This window comes from Chlorocebus sabaeus, chromosome 26 (genome assembly GCF_047675955.1).
Source record: "Chlorocebus sabaeus isolate Y175 chromosome 26, mChlSab1.0.hap1, whole genome shotgun sequence".
Classification (NCBI taxonomy): Eukaryota; Metazoa; Chordata; class Mammalia; order Primates; family Cercopithecidae; genus Chlorocebus; species Chlorocebus sabaeus.
The window spans coordinates 52,290,529-52,309,267 of record NC_132929.1 but is presented as its reverse complement, the minus strand read 5'-3'; the positions used below and the strand labels follow the sequence as shown (position 1 = coordinate 52,309,267).

At 40.0% G+C, this 18,739-nt stretch overlaps 1 protein-coding gene across 2 annotated transcripts in view; it reads left to right on the top strand.

Annotated features, from left to right (window-relative positions):
• Positions 1-18,206, top strand: part of ETFA (electron transfer flavoprotein subunit alpha) — a 103,766-nt gene extending 85,560 nt beyond the window's left edge. For both annotated transcript variants that reach the window (XM_008015765.3, XM_008015766.3), the window contains 3 exons: positions 3,195-3,260; positions 7,770-7,850; positions 17,906-18,206. In XM_008015765.3, coding sequence (XP_008013956.1) covers positions 3,195-3,260; positions 7,770-7,850; positions 17,906-17,944 — 186 coding nt within the window. In that variant the 3' untranslated portion in view covers positions 17,945-18,206. The remainder of the gene's footprint in view (positions 1-3,194; positions 3,261-7,769; positions 7,851-17,905) is intronic.
• Positions 18,207-18,739: the final 533 nt, after the last annotated feature.

Below are 18,739 nucleotides of genomic sequence, written 5' to 3'. Positions count from 1 at the left end.
GATTATCCCTCCTTCTTTCTGTTTCTGTTTGTTCCTTTAATCCCCTCCGTCCCACGCCACACCTTGTATAACCCTTAATTGCTGTACTCCCTGGCAACATCTCTCACTTTCTCTCCAAATTATCTTACTATCTGATTTAAAAGGAAAGTGCCTCAGGGAAGGGATTGTCTTGTTATGTTGTGAAGCAGTATCTGACGTGCCCCATAAATTAGCATCTGTAGAGAGTTTTGTATATACTAATTATTATTATTATTGAAATACAAAAATGCTTTCTGAACCATGAGGAATTAGACTAAGATATTAGTCTAATTGCCTGTAGATGTTTTTTAAAAAGAAGGAAAAAAGCCTCTCTTCCTGCCTGAGAGAGCTATCAGCCTCAGAGCAGCAGCCCAAATCCCTGGACTTGTTCTGGGTTATAGTCTCAGTGCTGTTATGTTTATTCAGAGGACCATGTTTGCAAGACAGTAAAATAAAGCCCTGTTGGTCATGTGGATCCATTTGGACCATTTATTGTGATCAGAAAGGTAGAAATGGCCCTGGAGCACCTACCTTCAGCGTGTTTTGGCCCAGAATCTCTTATTTCCTTAGTGACATTTACAGGTAAAGTCAATGGAGTTCATTTTTGGGGACACAGTGGGTTTTAAGTAATTTTCATTTCTATTATATTTATGTTTACTGCCAGAGTGAATCAACATTTTAATTAGCATTTTATAATGCACATTAGCATTTTATAATACAATAAGACTTGAATTTACTGTAGACGTGTATGACAGAAAGACTCATTTACAAGACGATCGGTCTTTTCCAGTGCTTACTTTGAGAATATACCTAGAAGAATGGTATCTAGCTAAATAGCTTGCTTTAAAAATCTTTATGTTAGAATTTGTTTGCCGGGTTTTTCTGAATATGAACGTTAGTATATTTTGATTAACAATTTAACAAATGTCCCTTCATGAATGAAATGCTAGTCAGAATAAACTGAGGTGACCTTAAAATTATCTATTGAAGGCTGGGCGTGGTGGCTTATGCTGGTAATCCCAGCACTTTGGGAGGCCGAGGTGGGCAGATCACAAGGTCAGGAGTTCGAGACCAGCCTGGCCAACATAGTGAAAACCCGTCTCTACTAAAAATACAAAAATCAGCCGGGTGGGGTGGCATACACCTGTAGTCCCAGCTGCTCGGGAGGCTGAGGCGGGAGAATCACTGGAACCTAGGAGGTGGAGGTTGCAGTGAGCCAAGACTACGCCATTGCACTCCAGCCTGGGTGACAGAGTGAGACTCCGTCTCAAAAAAAAAAAAAAAAAAACAAAAAAAACTATTGAATTACTTGTAAATCTTAAGTTTACTACTTATGCTAGTGTCCATGTGTGAGAGACAGTATGATGTCAGGGCCTTATTGCATTGTCCGACTCTGTAGGATCACAATCGACACACTGGATGCATTCAAGGTAGAATCACAGAGCATGCAGTTGCTTTTTAATCCTCATCCATACTTTCTGCAGCATTCCTCCCCACCCTAAGACACAGTCTTATTACCCCAAATTGTTCTTCAGGCTTTCGGTAACTATAGAACAAGTTGATTAAAAAAACAAGCTCATCTCATTTTTAGATAATTAACTCACTTTGGGGACTAGATTGGTTCCTTTTCCAGGTTACATGGTGCTGCTCTAGGAGCAGTTGGACACTTTATGCTTGTAAAGATCAGGCCTAGGGAGTACTGCAGCGGGCTGGACAGTTCTAAGATTCAGGCTGCCAAAGAGCTGAGGGATTACCTATTATAGTGGTTCTCCAGCTCTGGCTATACATCAGAGTATCCTGGGGAGCTTTCTTTACAAGCACCAGTGCTGGAGCTGTACCTCTTCTGTTTACAACTGGAAAAAGTGAGGCCCTGAATTGACTTGTATGTGGTCATATACACTTTGGTGCTATGAAAAATCATAACATTAGGAGGCAATAACATTATTTCCAGATCCTAGTTGAAATGCTCTCTTATTTTGGATTGAGCAATTGTTAAATGCGATCATAAGCAGTGCAGAAAACAAGGTGGGACCACCTTGACACTGTCATTGGCTTTTGCAGTATCTGCCCAATAAGAAAACTAAGTATAACAGAACCACCTTCAGTGCCTTCCACATATTATTCATATCGAGGAGAGACTTTACTGTCAGTTGTGACAAAACCTTAGTGTCAGTCTGGTTACATGGTAGTTATACCTCCTACCCAGGCCAGGACTTGTTTGTTCATTTTTTGTGTGGGAAAAGGTTTTCAACTGAAGCTTTAATTATACCTGGTAAACAAAATGAAGCAGGTAAACTCTTCTAATTAAGCACTTATTAAAATGCTTAAAATTTTTCATAATGGAAGTGTGTTTTTATTTTCAAACATAGGTACTGTAAAAATTTTAGATAAGGAGACAGAACAGTGTCAGTCATTCCCTTTGTAATTATTGAGGGCAGAGGGGCAGGAAAAGGTACAAATATCATCAACATTTACCAAAAAACTATGGTATGGAGGCCTTTTTGCTAGGCTCTGGAAACACAAAGGTTCAGCCCATATCTTTGAGAAGTTTGTTATTTTTTATTCAGAGAGAACGTGTGTGTGTGTGTGTGTGTAAAATCTCTTGATAGTGATTTGTATTTCTGGTTTTTCTAAATACAAAGTTTAGTAAACATATCCTTATTACCATTTTAACAAATATCCTTTTGTGATAAGGCAAACAATTAAGCCAAACAACTAAGTCAAAATTTATTTTAATATATTTGAGTATATGTGTTTATATGTTAATATACAATTGTGTATGTTGTTAATTGTTAATGGGTATGTACAGCATGTATGGGTTGTGCAGTGATTTTCAAGTGAGTGCCACAGATGAAAAATGCTACCTTACAGGTAATTGTGAGATTGAGACACTTGATGTAAAATGCTTAACACTGTGTCTGGCACATAGTAAATGTTCAGTAGTCCTCATTATCCACATATTTATTATACCACCACTGCTATAGAAATTCACAGGAAAAAGAGAACTGTAGGTTAAGGAGATCAGAGAAAAAGGAAAGCATAATTTAAGCAATACATTTTGCCTCTGTTTTATTTAACATGACTTTTGCCTAAGACTTAAACTGCTAATAACAAACACTTTGGAAAGTATTATATAACATAAATACGTATTAATAACGTAACCTCTTTTATTTCAGGAACTTTATATTGCTGTTGGAATATCTGGAGCCATCCAACATTTAGCTGGGATGAAAGACAGCAAGGTAATTATACATCAGTGATGCTAAAAGAAAACGTTTCCACATTTTAGGATTTGGCTTACCTTGTATGTTTCCATGTAGTTACAGTGCATGTAGTCAAGCCATTCACACTAATATAGATCTGGGAACCAAAGAAATAAAAGCTACCGTTCACTGCCTTAAAAATTATTGGTCACAGAGGCAGTGCTGTGTCATGGAAAGAGGCCTGAACCTGAGTTATAGCTCCACTGCTAACTTAGTGCATGATGAGTGCTGTCTGCAAACTCAGTTTCTTTGTCTACTAAATGTGGGTATTGAATGACGATCACTAAGGTGCCCTTCAGCTGTGACAATCTGTGGATAGAAAATGTGAGGCTTAAACAATTTGATGAGGTTTTGAACGTCTAACTTATTTTTGAAGTTTTGATCCCTGATTCTCTCTCTGTCTGCTTCACTTTGGTCCCCTAACCGTCACAATCTCATATATCAGCAGGGCCCCTCTTCTTGGGTTGTTATCAAAGTATAACCAACACATTTTGGGTTGGAGCATCAGGCCATCTTAATATCTCAGTATCTCAGTAACTATCAAAAGTACAATAAGTATGGGGCTGGGCGTGGTAGCTCATGCCTATAATCCCAGCACTTTGGGAGAACGAGGTGGGCAGATCATGAGGTCAGGAGATCGAGACCATCTTGGCTAACACGGTGAAACCCCGTCTCTACTAAAAATACAAAAAAAAAAAAAATTAGCCAGGTGTGGTGGTGGGCGCCTGTAGTCCCAGCTACTCGGGAGGCTGAGGCAGGATAATGGTGTGAACCCGGGAGGCAGAGCTTGCAGTGAGCCGAGATTGCGCCACTGCACTCCAGCCTGGGCAACAGAGCGAGACTCCATCTCAAAAAAAAAAAAAAAGTCAAGTGTTTCCTTCCTCTACTTATTGCCCTTTTTTTTTTTGACACAGAGTCTTGCTGTGTTGCCTAGGCTGATGTCGCCCAGGCTGGAGTGCAGTGGCCTGATCTTGGCTCACTGCTAGCTCCGCCTCCTGGGTTCATGCCATTCTTCTGCCTCAGCCTCCCAAGTAGCTGGGACTACAGGCGCCCACCACCACACCTGGCTAAATTTTTTGTATTTTTAGTAGAGACAGGGTTTCACCGTGTTAGCCAGGATGGTCTCAATCCCCTGACCTCGTGATCCACCCACTTCAGCCTCCCAAAGTGCTGGGATTACAGGCGTTAGCCACTGTGCCTGGCCAGGAAACACTTGATTTTAACTTGCTACTTGGACTACTCTGGAAGTCCTGTGTAATGACTCTGAACATATATTTCAGAATATGACACATTAATTCATGCATAATAATGTATGGTTTGAATTATGAACTTGTCTTTCATGAAGTCAGAGATGCCTCTGACATTCCTGCATTTATCCATTCAGATGGAAGCTTGATATAAAAGATAATAAAACTTTTAATAGGCTTAACTTCTTCTAACTTGAAATGCATGCACTGCCTCTTTGTAGCTTCTAAATGAACTGGCCCAAAACCAGTCAGCTTTTACAGTTGGATGGTAAGTTTCTTTACTGAGCTATGAAAACAGCAGTGCCAATAGGGAAAATGTGATTGCTGCATTAAGAAAAAATAAATAAAAAGAAAGAAATTCCAGCACCAGCAGCCTTAAAGTATATTTTTAGCCAGACCAGTTCAGACATGGCTAGAATTCTGCTTCTCTAAAAATAAAAGATTCTGCCTGTCAAGAAGATACCAGTGAAAATTCTCACCCCACGCCAAAAGGGCTGGATGGTGGGAAAGACACTAGGTAGTGTACGTCAGAGCAAATAGGGAACAGTTGAAGTAAGGAGACTGGTGTTGGGGGTCAGCCAAGACTTTGTATCTCCATCTAGTCAACAAATGTTTATTAAGATCGTTCCTTATACTAGAAGCTGGGAATGCTTAAATGAAAAAGGCATAGCCCTTGTTGTCACTGTCTCGTCCTGTTGTCTGTGTCGTCCTCTGTTGACATAGCCCCATTATCTGCATAGGAGACAGTCTTTAATTGTATTGGTTTTAAGTTCTAAAATGGGATATTAGAATGGTTTAAATCTGACAGTTGCATTCCCTACAAGCTGCAATTTTAATTAGAATTCTGGTTTAGTTGAAGGAATTCAAGATTTGATTGTTAAATCAAATGAATCTAATGAAAGCAATTTCTGAACTAATATATAGTAATATGGTTGAGGCCACGTGCGGTGGCTCACGCCCGTAATCCCAGCACTTTGGGAGGCCGAGGTGGGCAGAGCACCTGAGGTCAGCAGATTGAGACCATCCTGGCTAACAAGATGAAACCCCCGTTTCTACTAAAAATACAAAAAATTAGCTGGGCATGGTGGCAGGCACCTGTAGTCCCAGCTACTCGGGAGGCTGAAGCAGGAGAATGGTGTGAACCCGGGAGGCGGAGCTTGCAGTGAGCCAAGATTGCACCACTGCACTCCAGCCTGGGCGACAGAGCAGGACTCCATCTCAAAAAAAAAAAAAAAAAAAAAGTAATAATAATAATATGGTTGAATACAATCTATGCATTTCAAAGCTCTGTAAGAAGGAAGAACTTGAGCTGGCAAGGAGCTATTGAGAGAGCTTTGGATACGAGCAAGACTTTATCATAGTTCTTTACAATTGATTATTTAGAAATATTATTTTAATCCGAAGAACAATAACCAGCCCACATCTTTTTTGTTAAATACTGTAGTGGTTCCTTGCCTACAGTTATATGCTCTCTCTCTAAAAATAACTTTTAAGGCAGGCATGGTGGCTCAGTGTCATTCCAGCACTTTGGGAGGCCAAGGCAGGAGGATCATTTGAGCCCAGGAGTTGGAGACTGGCCTAGGCAACATAGTGAGAACCCCATCTCTCCAAAAAATAAAATAATTATCTGAGCATGGTGGTACACCCCTGTGGTCCCAGCTACTCAGGAGGTTGAGGTGGGAGGATCACTTGAGCCCAGGAGATCAAGGCTTCTGTGAGCTGATTGTACAACTGCACTCCAGCCTGAGCAACACAATGAGACTCTGTCTCAAAGTAATAATGATAATAACAATTGTTACATAGTACAATGAAAAAAGCTTATGGATGATTAAACTCCCAGATGTCTAAGTGGCCTCTAGGAGAATAATTTACCATCAATAACTAAACAAATCTCTGCTTATTGCCATGAAGCAGGTTACACATTCCCAAAAGACAAACACGTCAATGCAAATCAACATCTGCTATTCAAAATGTTTGTTCTTGTGCCTTTGAATTTGAGGCTCATGTTTGAAACTTGTTTATTGTCTCTGACCATGCGTCTTAATGTGTGTGGCATGTTTCTCTGGATTAGCAGTTACCTGGACTATACCATGTTCCAATCTTAGACATTCTGGCATATTCTGCACATCTCTCTGAGGAACCCCTCTAAGGGAAATACACAGATGTTGGATATCATGTAGCCTATATTTTGAGTCAGGCTACATCAAAATACTTAATGTGTTTTTTAATACCAGCTGTTTTCACAACATACAATGCCAGGTAGGTAGAAACTTAATTTTACTTCTAGAGATTTGAATTATTTTTAGTCCACAGTCTTATCCTCCTGCCTCCACCTCCCAAAGTGCTGGGATTATAAGTATGAGTTACCATGCCTGGCCTGCATTTAAGAATATTTTTATAGCAAATAAGAGAAATGTTTGATAGCTTTTATAAGAGATAGAAGTAATTTGCTTGTTTTATTAATCTATTTGCTATGTACATAAGGACTTAAAGCTGTTTAATGTCCCTTAATAACAGGCTGACAAGATAGTTTAGCTTTCATATTGTTAGACTATCCCAGAATAATTTTATTTATTTTTATTTTTATTTTTGTTGAGACAGAGTCTCACTGCTGGAGTGCGGTGGCACGATCTCTGCTCACTGCAACCTCTGTCTCCCGGGTTCAAACGAGTCTCCTGCCTCAGTCTCCCAAGTAGTTGGGATTACAGGCACACGCCACCATGCCTGGCTAATGTTTGTATTTTTAGTAGAGACGGGTTTTACCATGTTGGCCAGGCTAGTCTCGAACTCCTGACCTCAGGTGATTCGTCCATCTTGGCATCCCAAAGTGCTGGGATTACAGGCGTGAGCCACTGTGCCTGTCCTCCAGAATAATAATTTTTAAATAATAAATGAAGGACAAAATAGTTTGCACTACAAAGGCTGTGGATTTGGGTATGGATTTGTTACTTTTTCACCTAGAATCAGTTTTTTTTTGGTAAGTCAAAAGAAGAACTTTAAAGAAAAAATGATTTTAAACTCTTTAGTACTGAGATGGGCTAGTTGTGGGTAAGAGAGAATTTTATTACATTCCAACCCGGAAATTTCTAATAAACTTACAATATTGACACAGATGCATCAAATCTTATTTTTAGACATTTTAAGAATGTTAATATATTGTAAGGGAAGTTAAAATGGAACTATCAGTCTGTGTGGAATGTTTTCTTGGTAAAAGTCAAAACTCTTTGTTTTTATTTCACAGACAATTGTGGCTATTAATAAAGACCCAGAAGCTCCAATTTTCCAAGTGGCAGATTATGGAATAGTTGCAGATTTATTTAAGGTAAGCTGCTATTATCTGGATTGTCATCCGAGAAACTCTTAGAATTGGTCAGGGATGAAGCTATTAAAAGAAAACATCATGTGTTTGTGTGTCTATGTTTGTATATATACTGTTAATATATGTACACAATTTTGACCTACTTAAAGGTTAAGTTGCTCTAAGATTAGATATGTGTTGTTTATATAGAGCATTATAACTTTGCTTTTAAGAAAGAGTCCAAATTGTCTTTAAAATATCCACATGGTGAACACCTGGATTTTAAGAAAGGCACACACTATGCTGCCACTGCTTAATAAAGAAGGTCGTGTAAACTTTCATAACTTCGCTCTAATGGCTGCAGTGACTGCCCCAAGCCCTGAGGACTATTCAAGCCATTTGCGAATGTGTATGTCAACAGTCTCTACTATAGACAAGAAAATAAAGCACTAAGAAAAAAAAAAAAAAAAAAAAAAATCCACATGGCGGCCAGGCGCCGTGGCTCACACCTGTAATCCCAGCACTTTGGGAGACCAAGGCAGGCGGATCACGAGGTCAGGAGATCGAGACCATCCTGGCTAACACGGTGAAACCCCATCTCTACTAAAAAATACAAAAATTTAGCCAGGTGTGGTAACGGGCACCTGTAGTCCCAGCTACTCGGGAGGCTGAGGCAGGAGAATGGCATAAACCCAGGAGGCAGAGCTTGCAGTGAGCAGAGATTGTGCCACTGCACTCCAGCCTGGGTGACAGAGTGAGACTCTGTCTCAAAAAAAAAAAAAAAAAAATACTCACATGGTTTTTGGCATCTCATGTGCTAAGTTAATGCACAATGTGAAGTGATTCAAGTAATTTATAACCTAGAATCATATTTGGCAGGTACCCTAAAGAAATTAACATGAAACACCCTTATTCAGGAATTTGCCAAGAATGCTAGAGCTTTTCAGGGGAGAGTAGGCACTCATATCCAGCTTATCTGACTCAATAAGAATGCTCTGCTTGCTGTGTTTGTGGGTTAATGGCCTTCCTTAGCTGATGAGTGTAGGGAGAGCACTTATTTCCCACTCCTCACACTCCACTTTTGAGTGTTCCTTCTCTCTTGCCGTTACCTCCATATTTGACCTTTCCATGAGAAAAATTACTTTCATGATATTAATTAGTGAATTACAGATGATGAGCACTTGATACTCATTTGGCCACATTTAAAGGTCATGGCCTGGTCTCTTTTCCCTGGGTCTGCCTACACATTTCTAGGTTATCTTATGCAGAAATCACTCATGCAGGAATTGACACTCTGAAAATATAATCTAACCCTAGGAGAAGTGGGTTTGCTGGGGTAAGGAACCCCTCACGTAGAACCACAGCGAGGGGCTATGGGCCTCATGGAGAGGCTGTAGCCTGAGAACAGAGCTACAGGTGGTCCCCTCAGCAAGAGGATTGGCCTATTTCCGTGACTTCACCAGCACTGCACATGATCTAGAGGAACTAGTGACAGTGCTTGGAGAGCACATTTGTATTTTGAAGTATATGTTCATGCTCAGTGAAGGATGGAAATAGGACCCTGGAGCCAATTACTCCATGATGGCTCAGACTGCATGCAAAGACTAGGATGGGGCTCTTGCTCTGGCTCAGTGTTGGGCATACTTCCCCTCAGAAGGCCCCTGCCATAGAGCTTAGATCTTGTCTTGGGAAAAACATTACCCCTCTTCAGTAACCCTGAAGCTCTGTATCTGGTATTTGGGGTTCAGGTAGGTCATCTGCTCGTGTTGCCTGGCCCAAGTGTGTAAGAACAAACAGTAAGGTCAGTCATTTTCCCACTAAGATGTTCCAGTGGGAAGGGGAACTGATATGAAAAAGAGAATTTTTTTTTCTCTGTATAATGATAACTTTGTTCAAGTAGTAAGAATTCAGTTCCTTACCATTGGTATGAATAGAAGGGTAAATATTCTTTTTATTTAAAAGCAAAATTAAATACTTTCTGAACCTTATCCATGTTTGCAAGTAGATGTCTACTGTAGTTGCCTTTTTTCCTCAAGAGAATATTTTAATAAACTTATAAGTAATTTTGTTTAAGTTAGATTCTTCTGTCTGCCTGTGTACTATGTGTTAAAACTCACATGGCAGCTTTCATGATAAGATAAACTGTTAAGCAGCTGGAAATTTTCAGTGTTCTTCCAATGGACACCTGCCTTAGGGCAGGAGCTTCTTTGTAGTCATTGTTGATGGAATGGGGTCACACACATTGTGGTCCTGCATTAAGGGCAGCTCCCAGGTTTGGCATGAGAATATGTGTGTGTGTGTGTGTTTGTGTGTGTGGACACAGAGGTATCTCAGTGAGAGAGTCCTAAGACAGTGAAGTGGAACGAGGCCTTAAAAATCATCTAGTCAGCTGACTTCCAGTTTCAGGTTCTCAGGCTCCTTTTGTATTTTAGGAAGCCCGCTTTGGACTAGAGAGAGACTTTAGACAAAGATACTGTGTTTATTTGCTTTTAGCTAGAATTGTATTAAGGCAATGACTATCTCATACAGCTTAGAAGTTCTGAAGTACATGGCCAGGAGCGGTGGCTCACACCTGCAATCCCAGCACTTTGGGAGGCTGAGGTGGGCGGATCACCTGAGCTCAGGAGTTTGAGACCAGCCTGGGCAGGATGGTGAAACCCTGTCTCTACTAAAAATGTGAAAAATTAGCCAAGCATGGTGATGCATGCCTGTAATCCCAGCTACTCGAGAGGCTAGGGCACAAGAATCACTTGAGCCTGGGAGGCAGAGTTTTCAGTGAGCCAAGATGGTGCCACTGGACTCCAGCCTGGGCAACAGAGCAAGAATCTGTCTCAAAAAAATAAAAATAGGCCGGGCACGGTGGCTCACGCCTGTAATCCCAGCACTTTGGGAGGCCGAGACGGGCGGATCACGAGGTCAGGAGATCACGACCATCCTAACTAACACGGTGAAACCCCGTCTCTACTAAAAATACAAAAATTAGCCGGGCGCAGTGGCGGGCGCCTGTAGTCTCAGTTACACGGGAGGCTGAGGCAGGAGAATGGCGTGAACCTGGAAGGCAGAGCTTGCAGTGAGTGGAGATCGCACCACTGCACTCCAGCCTGGGCGACAGAGTGAGACTTCGTCTCAAAAAAATAAATAAATAAAATTTAAAAAAATAAAAATAAAGTTCTGAAGTACAGTTATATATATATTTGATTAACACAAAAGTAGAGAAGTTAATCAGTCCTTTAAAAGTGCAGTTTGGGAGGCTAGGCACAATGGCTTATGCCTGTAATCCCAGCACTTTGGAAGGCCGAGGAAAGGTGGATCACTTGAGTCCAGAAGTAGGACACCAGCCTGGGCAACATGGTAAAACCCCATCTCTACAAAAAATACAAAAATTAGCCAGGTCTGGTGACATGTGCCTGTGGTCCCAGCTACTGGGGAGACTGAGGTAGGAGGATCACGTGAGCCCAGGAGATTGAGAGTGCAGTGAGCCATGATTATACCACTGCACGTTGGCCTGGGCAACAGAGTAAGACCCTGTCTCAAAAAAAAAAAAAAAAAATCAGTTTGGGGGAGAAAAACTACAGATTATAAAAATACTAAACATATGGCAGATTCCTGTTTGTTACTGTGTGAGTAACACAAGCCAGGTACATTCTTTTTAAGTTGCCTGTTCCAGAGAGATGTGATTTGGGACAATCAGCAGGTTATGGGCACAACTAAGCCAGGGTCCTGCTTCTGTTCCCCCTCTCTCTCATCTCTCTGCCTCTCTGGCTCAGCAGGTACTACAGCTGAGTGGCTCACTACTACTATTGTGTACCTTGGATAAGGTGCAGTAAAAAGAATCGCACCTTTGACAGACTCTAGGAACTTACAGAGTACGCATCAAGTCGTTTTCTCAGCTGAAATCAGAATGAGCACATTGTAGGTGAATACTGTAGTAATTCTGACAGAAGAGTGCAGACAAAGTGGTTTGGTGAATATACTCCTCACTGGGGCGACCCCAGTTTTAAAAAATCAAATATTTAAAGAAAATATTTTAAAAATAAAATATTTAATACTTTTGATTTTAAAAAATCACAAATACAATATTTGTATAATTATATTTCTTAATGTTATATATTTTTATATTTTTAATATAATTTTTGTTATTTTTGTATTTTATGTATTGTAATTATATTTTAAAATTATAATTTTAAAATATTTATATAACATTAAGAAATATATAAGAATATATTTATATAATGTTAAGAAATACAATTATACAAATTATGGGTGAGAATTAGCATTATCTATTTTGGATTATGATCTAAAGAAAATGGAAGCCAAATAATAGCATACGAAAAGGACTTTTTTAGCCTAATTTTCGTGTGAAAAATTTAAATTGCAAATTGCATCATGTGTAGCATGTATATACAGCTGTTAGACTAATAATTCCCTAGGTGATATTTTGCTCACCAAGTAGAACCGTATCTGGAGTAAAAATGTATACGCATAACATTTTATTCTCTTACATTCATTGTTCTGCTTGACCCTTCAACAACCATTAGTTATAAAGGACAAGGTTTTTTTTTTTTTTTTGGCCTTAGAAATAATATGTTGTAGTAATTAAGAGCTTTAATTCCAATTCTACCTTGGCCGCATACTAGTTAAATTATCTTGGCTAAGATTTTAATCTCTGGACGTCAGCTTCCTTGTAAGTAATGTAAATATTACACTACCTCTTTAAAGGTTGTAATGAAGATGAAATGAAATTATACTGCACCTAATACTAATAGAGTCTGTGATAAATATTAGCCGCCTGTTCTGTCCAGGTACATAGTAGGTACTCAGTAAATGGTAAATATTATAATTGTAGTTACTGTGATAGGGCATAGGGCACCACCTATTTTTTGTTTAATATTAAACAGCTTTACTGAGATATAATTCACGTACCATAAAACTCACCATTTAAAAATGTACAATTCAGTGGGTTTTAGTATTTTCACAGTTACACAACCACTATCACACATTTCATCACACCAAAAAGAACTCCATACCTATCAGCATTCATTCCCTGTTTTATGTTCTGCATCCTCAGACCCCAGCCCCAGCTCCTGGCAACCACTAATCTACTTTCTGTTTCTATAGATTTGCCAGTCCTGTATGTTTCATATAAATGGAATTATGTAATATGTGATCTTTGTGATTGGCTTCTTTCAGTTAGCATAAGGTTTTCAAAGTTCATCCATGTTATAGCCTGTGTTAGTACTTTCTTTTTCTTGCCAAATAATATCCATTATAGCGGTATGTAACATTTTGTTTATTCATTTATCATTTGATGGACATGTTGAGTTTTTCCCCTTTTTGGCTATTAAGAATAATGCTGCTATGAACATTCATGTATGAGGTTTTGTGCGGACCTATGTTTTCATTTCTTTTGGATGGATATCTAGAAATGGAATTGCTGGGTCACCTGGTAACTCTGAGTTTAACATTTTGAATAACCGACAGGTTGTTTTCAGAGTGGCTGCCCCCTTTTACATTCCCACCAAAAATGTGTGAGGGCTCTGGTTTTTCTATATACTCATTAATGTATGTTATTGTCTGTCTTTTTAAATATAGCCCTTCTAATGAGTGTGAGGTGGTATCTCATTGTGATTTTGATTTGCATTTCCCTGATGGCAAATGACTTTTAGTATCTTTTCATCTGCTTATTGGCCATTTGTATATTTTCTTTGGAGAAAGTTTATTCAGATCCTTTGTAATTTTTAAATCACATTATCTTTTTGTTCTTGAGTTGTTAGTGTTCTTTATATATCATGGATATAAGTCCCTTATTGAGTATTTGATTTGCAAATATTTTCTCCCGTTGTGTGGGTTGTCTTTTCACTTTCTTAATGGTGTCCTTTAAAGCATGAAAGTTTTAAATTTTGTCAATGCCTATGAAAAAGGGGAAGAAAAAGTTTTAGTTTTAAATTTTGATGAAATCCAGCTTACCAATTTTTTCTTTGTTGCTTATGCTTGAAGTCTCATATCTAAAAACCCATTGCCAGCCAGGCACGGTGATTTCACACCTGTAATCCCAGCACTGGGAGGCCAAGGTGGTTGGATCACTTGATGTCACAAGTTTGAGACCAGCCTGGCCAACATGGTGAAACCCCATCTCTACCAAAAAATACAAAAATTAGCTAGGCATGGTGGCCAGCTACTCGGGAGGCTGAGGTGGAAGAATCACTTGAACTTGGGAGGATGCAGAAGTTGCAGTGAGCCAAGATCATGCCACTGCATTCCAGCCTGGGCAAATGAGAATCCATCTCAAAAAAAAAAAAAAAACACAAACCCATTGCCTAATCCATAGTGTAGTGAACATTGGCCTACAAGTATCTGCTTAAGCCCCTACTTTCAGTTCTTTTGGGTTTATAACTAGGAGTAGAATTGCTGGGTCATATGAATTCCATGTTTAGCTTTTTGAAGAACCTTCAAACTGCTTTCCATAGAAGTTGCATGATTTTACGTTCCCACCAGCAGTGCACAAGGGTTCCAGTTTTTCTGCATCCTCAGTAACACTTGTTATTTTCTGTTTTTTAATTCTAGTCATCCTAGTAGGTGTGAAGTGGTATCTCATTGTGACTTTGTGTTTTCCTAATAACTAGTGATGTTAAGCACATAAGCATATGAAAAGATGTTCACTGGCCATTCGTATATCTCCTTTAGAGAAATGTTTATCCACCTCTTTTGCCCATTTTCAGTTGGGCTGTTTCTCTTTTTGTTGACTTGTGTGAATTCTTTACATATAATGGATACTAAACACTTATCAGAGATATGATTTCCAAACATTTTCTCATTCTGTAGGTTAGCTTTTCACCTTCTTGAGAATATCCTTTGATGTGCAAGTTTTAGATTGTGATGAAGTCCAATTTATCCTTTTTTTTTATTTTGTTGCTTGTGCTTTTGGCATCATATCTGAGAATCCATTGCCAAATCTTGGCTCATGAAGATTCACCCCTGTTTTCTTATAAGAGTTTTATGGTTTTAGCTCATATATTTAGGTTGTTGATCCATTTTGAGTTAATTTTTGTATATGGTGTGAGGTAGGAGTCCATCTTCATTCTTTGGCATGTGATTATCCAGTTGTCCCAGCACCACCTATCTGTTCAAAGAGACTATTCTGTTTGCATTGAATGACCTCGGCAAACCACTTATCTTTCTAAACCTTCTTTTCTTTCCTCTTCTCCCCTATAGTCACTACAATCTCTTTACTATCTCGGGAACCTGCAGTTGTTTATCTCTGTCTATGCCTCATTTTTTTGCCTAGAATCCTTTTTTTCTTTAGTTTGATGTTCTGTTGTTTTTTTTTTTTTTTTTTTTTGAGACGGAGTCTCGCTCTGTCGCCCGGGCTGGAGTGCAGTGGCCAGATCTCAGCTCACTGCAAGCTCCGCCTCCCGGGTTTACGCCATTCTCCTGCCTCAGCCTCCCGTGTAGCTGGAACTACAGGCGCCCGCCACCTCACCCGGCTAGTTTTTTGTATTTTTTAGTAGAGATGGGGTTTCACCGTGTTAGCCAGGATGGTCTCGATCTCCTGACCTCGTGATCCACCCGTCTCGGCCTCCCAAAGTGCTGGGATTATAGGCTTGAGCCACCGCGCCCGGCCTAGTTTGATGTTCTGAATTTTCCTAATCCACACTGATCTTCCTCAGGACTCGAATTTGGAGCTTTTAATGCTATTCTCTTCTCCTTCTCCTGCATTCCAGTATAAGATGAGCACACTTCTGATTGGGTGATTCATAGGCCTCTGTCTGTTCTTGCCAACTAGGAGGCAGAACTCCTCTGTTACTCCCATAGTGACAGAGAGCTTCTCTGTTTCCCTTAGTACTACCTGGAGGAAGTACTAAGTGAATGAGTGAAACATACTTGTACTGTGATTTATATCAGTAGGTTGTCTTTTTTTAAAAAAACTTAGGTGACTTTTATTGGGTCTTACTGAGTAGGGAGTTGCCTCTGCAATATCTAAAAGAGAATAGAAATAAGAAGATCTTTCAGTGTGCTCAGGCCATCAGACACTCAATGAACCTGAGTTAACATTTCCTTTTTCCTAAATAAGGCATCATGTGGTATGCTTGAAAAGTGTATAGTTGGGCTGGCTGCAGTGGCTCACGCCTGTAATCCCAGCACTTTGGGAGCCCGAGGTGGGTGGATCACCTGAGGTCAGGAGGTCAAGACCAACCTGGTCAACTTGGTGAAACCCCATCTCTACTAAAAATACAAAAAAAATTAGCTGGGTATGGTGGCAAATGCCTGTAATCGCAGCTACTTGGGAGGCTGAGGGAGGAGAATTGCTTGAACCTGGGAGGCAGAGGTTGCAGTGAGCCGAGACGGCGCCATTGCACTCCAGCCTGGGCGACAAGAGCGAAACTCTGTCTTTAAAGAAAAAAAAAAAAAGTGTGTGGTTGATCTAATAAAAAAAGATATAGATGGTAGAGAAAATCCTCTCAACCCTTTCATGGAGAGTGTGGTAAGGATATATTTGGTAAAATTTTGAAAAGTTATATATTCTAAACCAAATTAGTGTTTCACTTCGTGGTAAGAGAGGTTGGGCTTTATCCTGTTTTTCATGAAATATACAGGTCCTGTGTGAAGCTCAGTTAGCATGTCATCCGTGTGACTGGCATGAGCTCATGGTCTCTCCACTGAGGAAAGCTGGGAGAAATGGTGCCAGCACTTAATGCCACCCCTGAGCAAATGCCTGCTGGCTCCATGGTAAACATGGGCCTTTTAATAGGCTGGAGACAAAGTGACATTCAGAAGAAACAACATGTCGACAATTTCCTTAATAAATTTTGTACGAACACATTATTTCCACCTAATGGAAATGTAGCTCTCTTAAATAATTGAGAGGCTATATTCATCAGTGGCGAGTTCAGCTGGGATCTTTGTGAGCTAAGGCAGCCGAAAGCCCCTTGGAAGACTGGGTAATTGATATTTTGCACAAGTGGCTGGACCAGTTTTCAGAGTGTCTGTGTGACATTCCCTGCAGCTCCCTCAAACAGCTCTCCTCTGTCCAAGCAGTTACAAAGCAGCTCTACACTGGAGGCTCCAGTTGCAGCCACTGTACTGCCACGACTAAGGGTTAGTAATTAATCCTTTTTAAAATGGGAGCCAACTCAGGCCATTTCCCCTTGCTGTGGTTTCTTACTGTCTGCTGACCGGCCACTGCATTAGCACACAAGGTCTTGATTTTAATAAAGCATGATGATATTGAATGTTCAGCATGTAGCACATTCCTGTGTGCCAGATGATAGTAGTATGCTGCTGAAAAAGCAACCAATATGTTTGTGAAATGAATGATGGATGAATGAATGAATGAACAGTGAGAGAACAAGTACTAGAGGAGGTTAGCAGGGGTCATAACTGCAGCAAGCTAGAGACTTTGGTGTGGACTTCGAAGGGAAGTCAGGAATGCAGTTAAGGGTGGGAAGAATGCCAAGGAAAATACGAAGGTAAATACACAGTACTTTTCGCCCAGACAAGAAAAATTGGGCTTCCTGTTTCTAGGGTGCCTTCTTGAAATTTGTGGTTGGGTCAAAAAGCCGAAAGGTAGCAGTGTGTGCAGTCGTTCATGCCTGTAATCTCAACACTTTGGGAGACTGAGGCAGGCAGATCACCAGAGCCCAGGAGTTCGAGACTAGCCTGGGCAACATGACGAAACCCTGTCTCTACAAAAATTAGCCAGATTGGTGGCTACTGAGGTGGGAGGATTGATTGACCCCAGGAGGTGGATGCTGCATTGAGCTATAATTGCACCACTGCACTGCAGCCTGGGTGACAGAGTGAGAGCCTGTCTCAAAAAAGGAAAAAAAAAAAAAAAAAAAAAAAGGCACCTAGGCAATGAGTGGGTTGTAGGCCCTGCCAGCCCTGGGTCCTGGATAGTCTCCCTGGGTGGGAAGAGAGACTACTGGAGAACAGGGAGTTCCTGGTGGAGAGGAGGGGGCCCTCATGCCTCAACAGTGATTCGTGTTGTTTCTTTTGGCCTCCCTGTACTGTTTACGGAGCTGTGACCGTATCACAGTGAAGGCTCTAGTTGCTTAATTACTTTTTGTTTTTATTTGCAGGTAGTTCCTGAAATGACTGAGATATTGAAGAAAAAATGAATCAGGATCATGCCTTAAAAAGAAAAATTATGTTAAAGTATTCCACTGAAATCACAGATATTTGTGGGTACTATAACAATCATTGGAAAGCATGGAGGGCTACATTTCATAATTTGAGGAAAATTTTCTGACAGATGCCAGAATGCTTGTTTATGGGATTACTATGTTTCCTTTTAATTATTTGTGGTTCCAAGCAGTTATTTTTTGAAATTTTTAAATTCTGTAATAAAATCTATAATAAAACTTTTCCACAGCTTTAAAACTATCAGAAATATGCCTAGCCTCTAGAGAAAATTGAAGAAAAGGAGTAAAAAAATTTTGTTTATTTATTTATTATTTTTGCCTTTCTTGTTCATGGAGAGCTCTATATTTTAGGAAGATTGTAAACATGATTGTCTCCACCAGCCTAATCAACCTAACTAATCTCATTGTTGAAGGGCAAACCTCATAGGAGAAGGTAACTGAATTGGCAAGTACAGAGTTTAAAAGCATGGCTATAAAGCACGAATATTATCTTAAACATACTCCAGTCTTCAGAAAACCATAGCTAATGTGACAGAAGCAGACCTGACTAAAACCTGACCCAGCTCCATGTATTTAGTTGGCTTAAGGTAAATTTCATTTTCCATTTCATTTTAAGGTTTTGTCAGTTTATAGGACTTTTTTGTCTGTAAAGGAGGGAGAGTGGAGGAGGGGCTGCTTTGAGACAGCATGGCCTCTGATGCAAACAGATAGTTTGATGTTATTATAAACGTTCAAAATTCTGTGCAGAACAGAATGCTCTGTGCTTTCTTT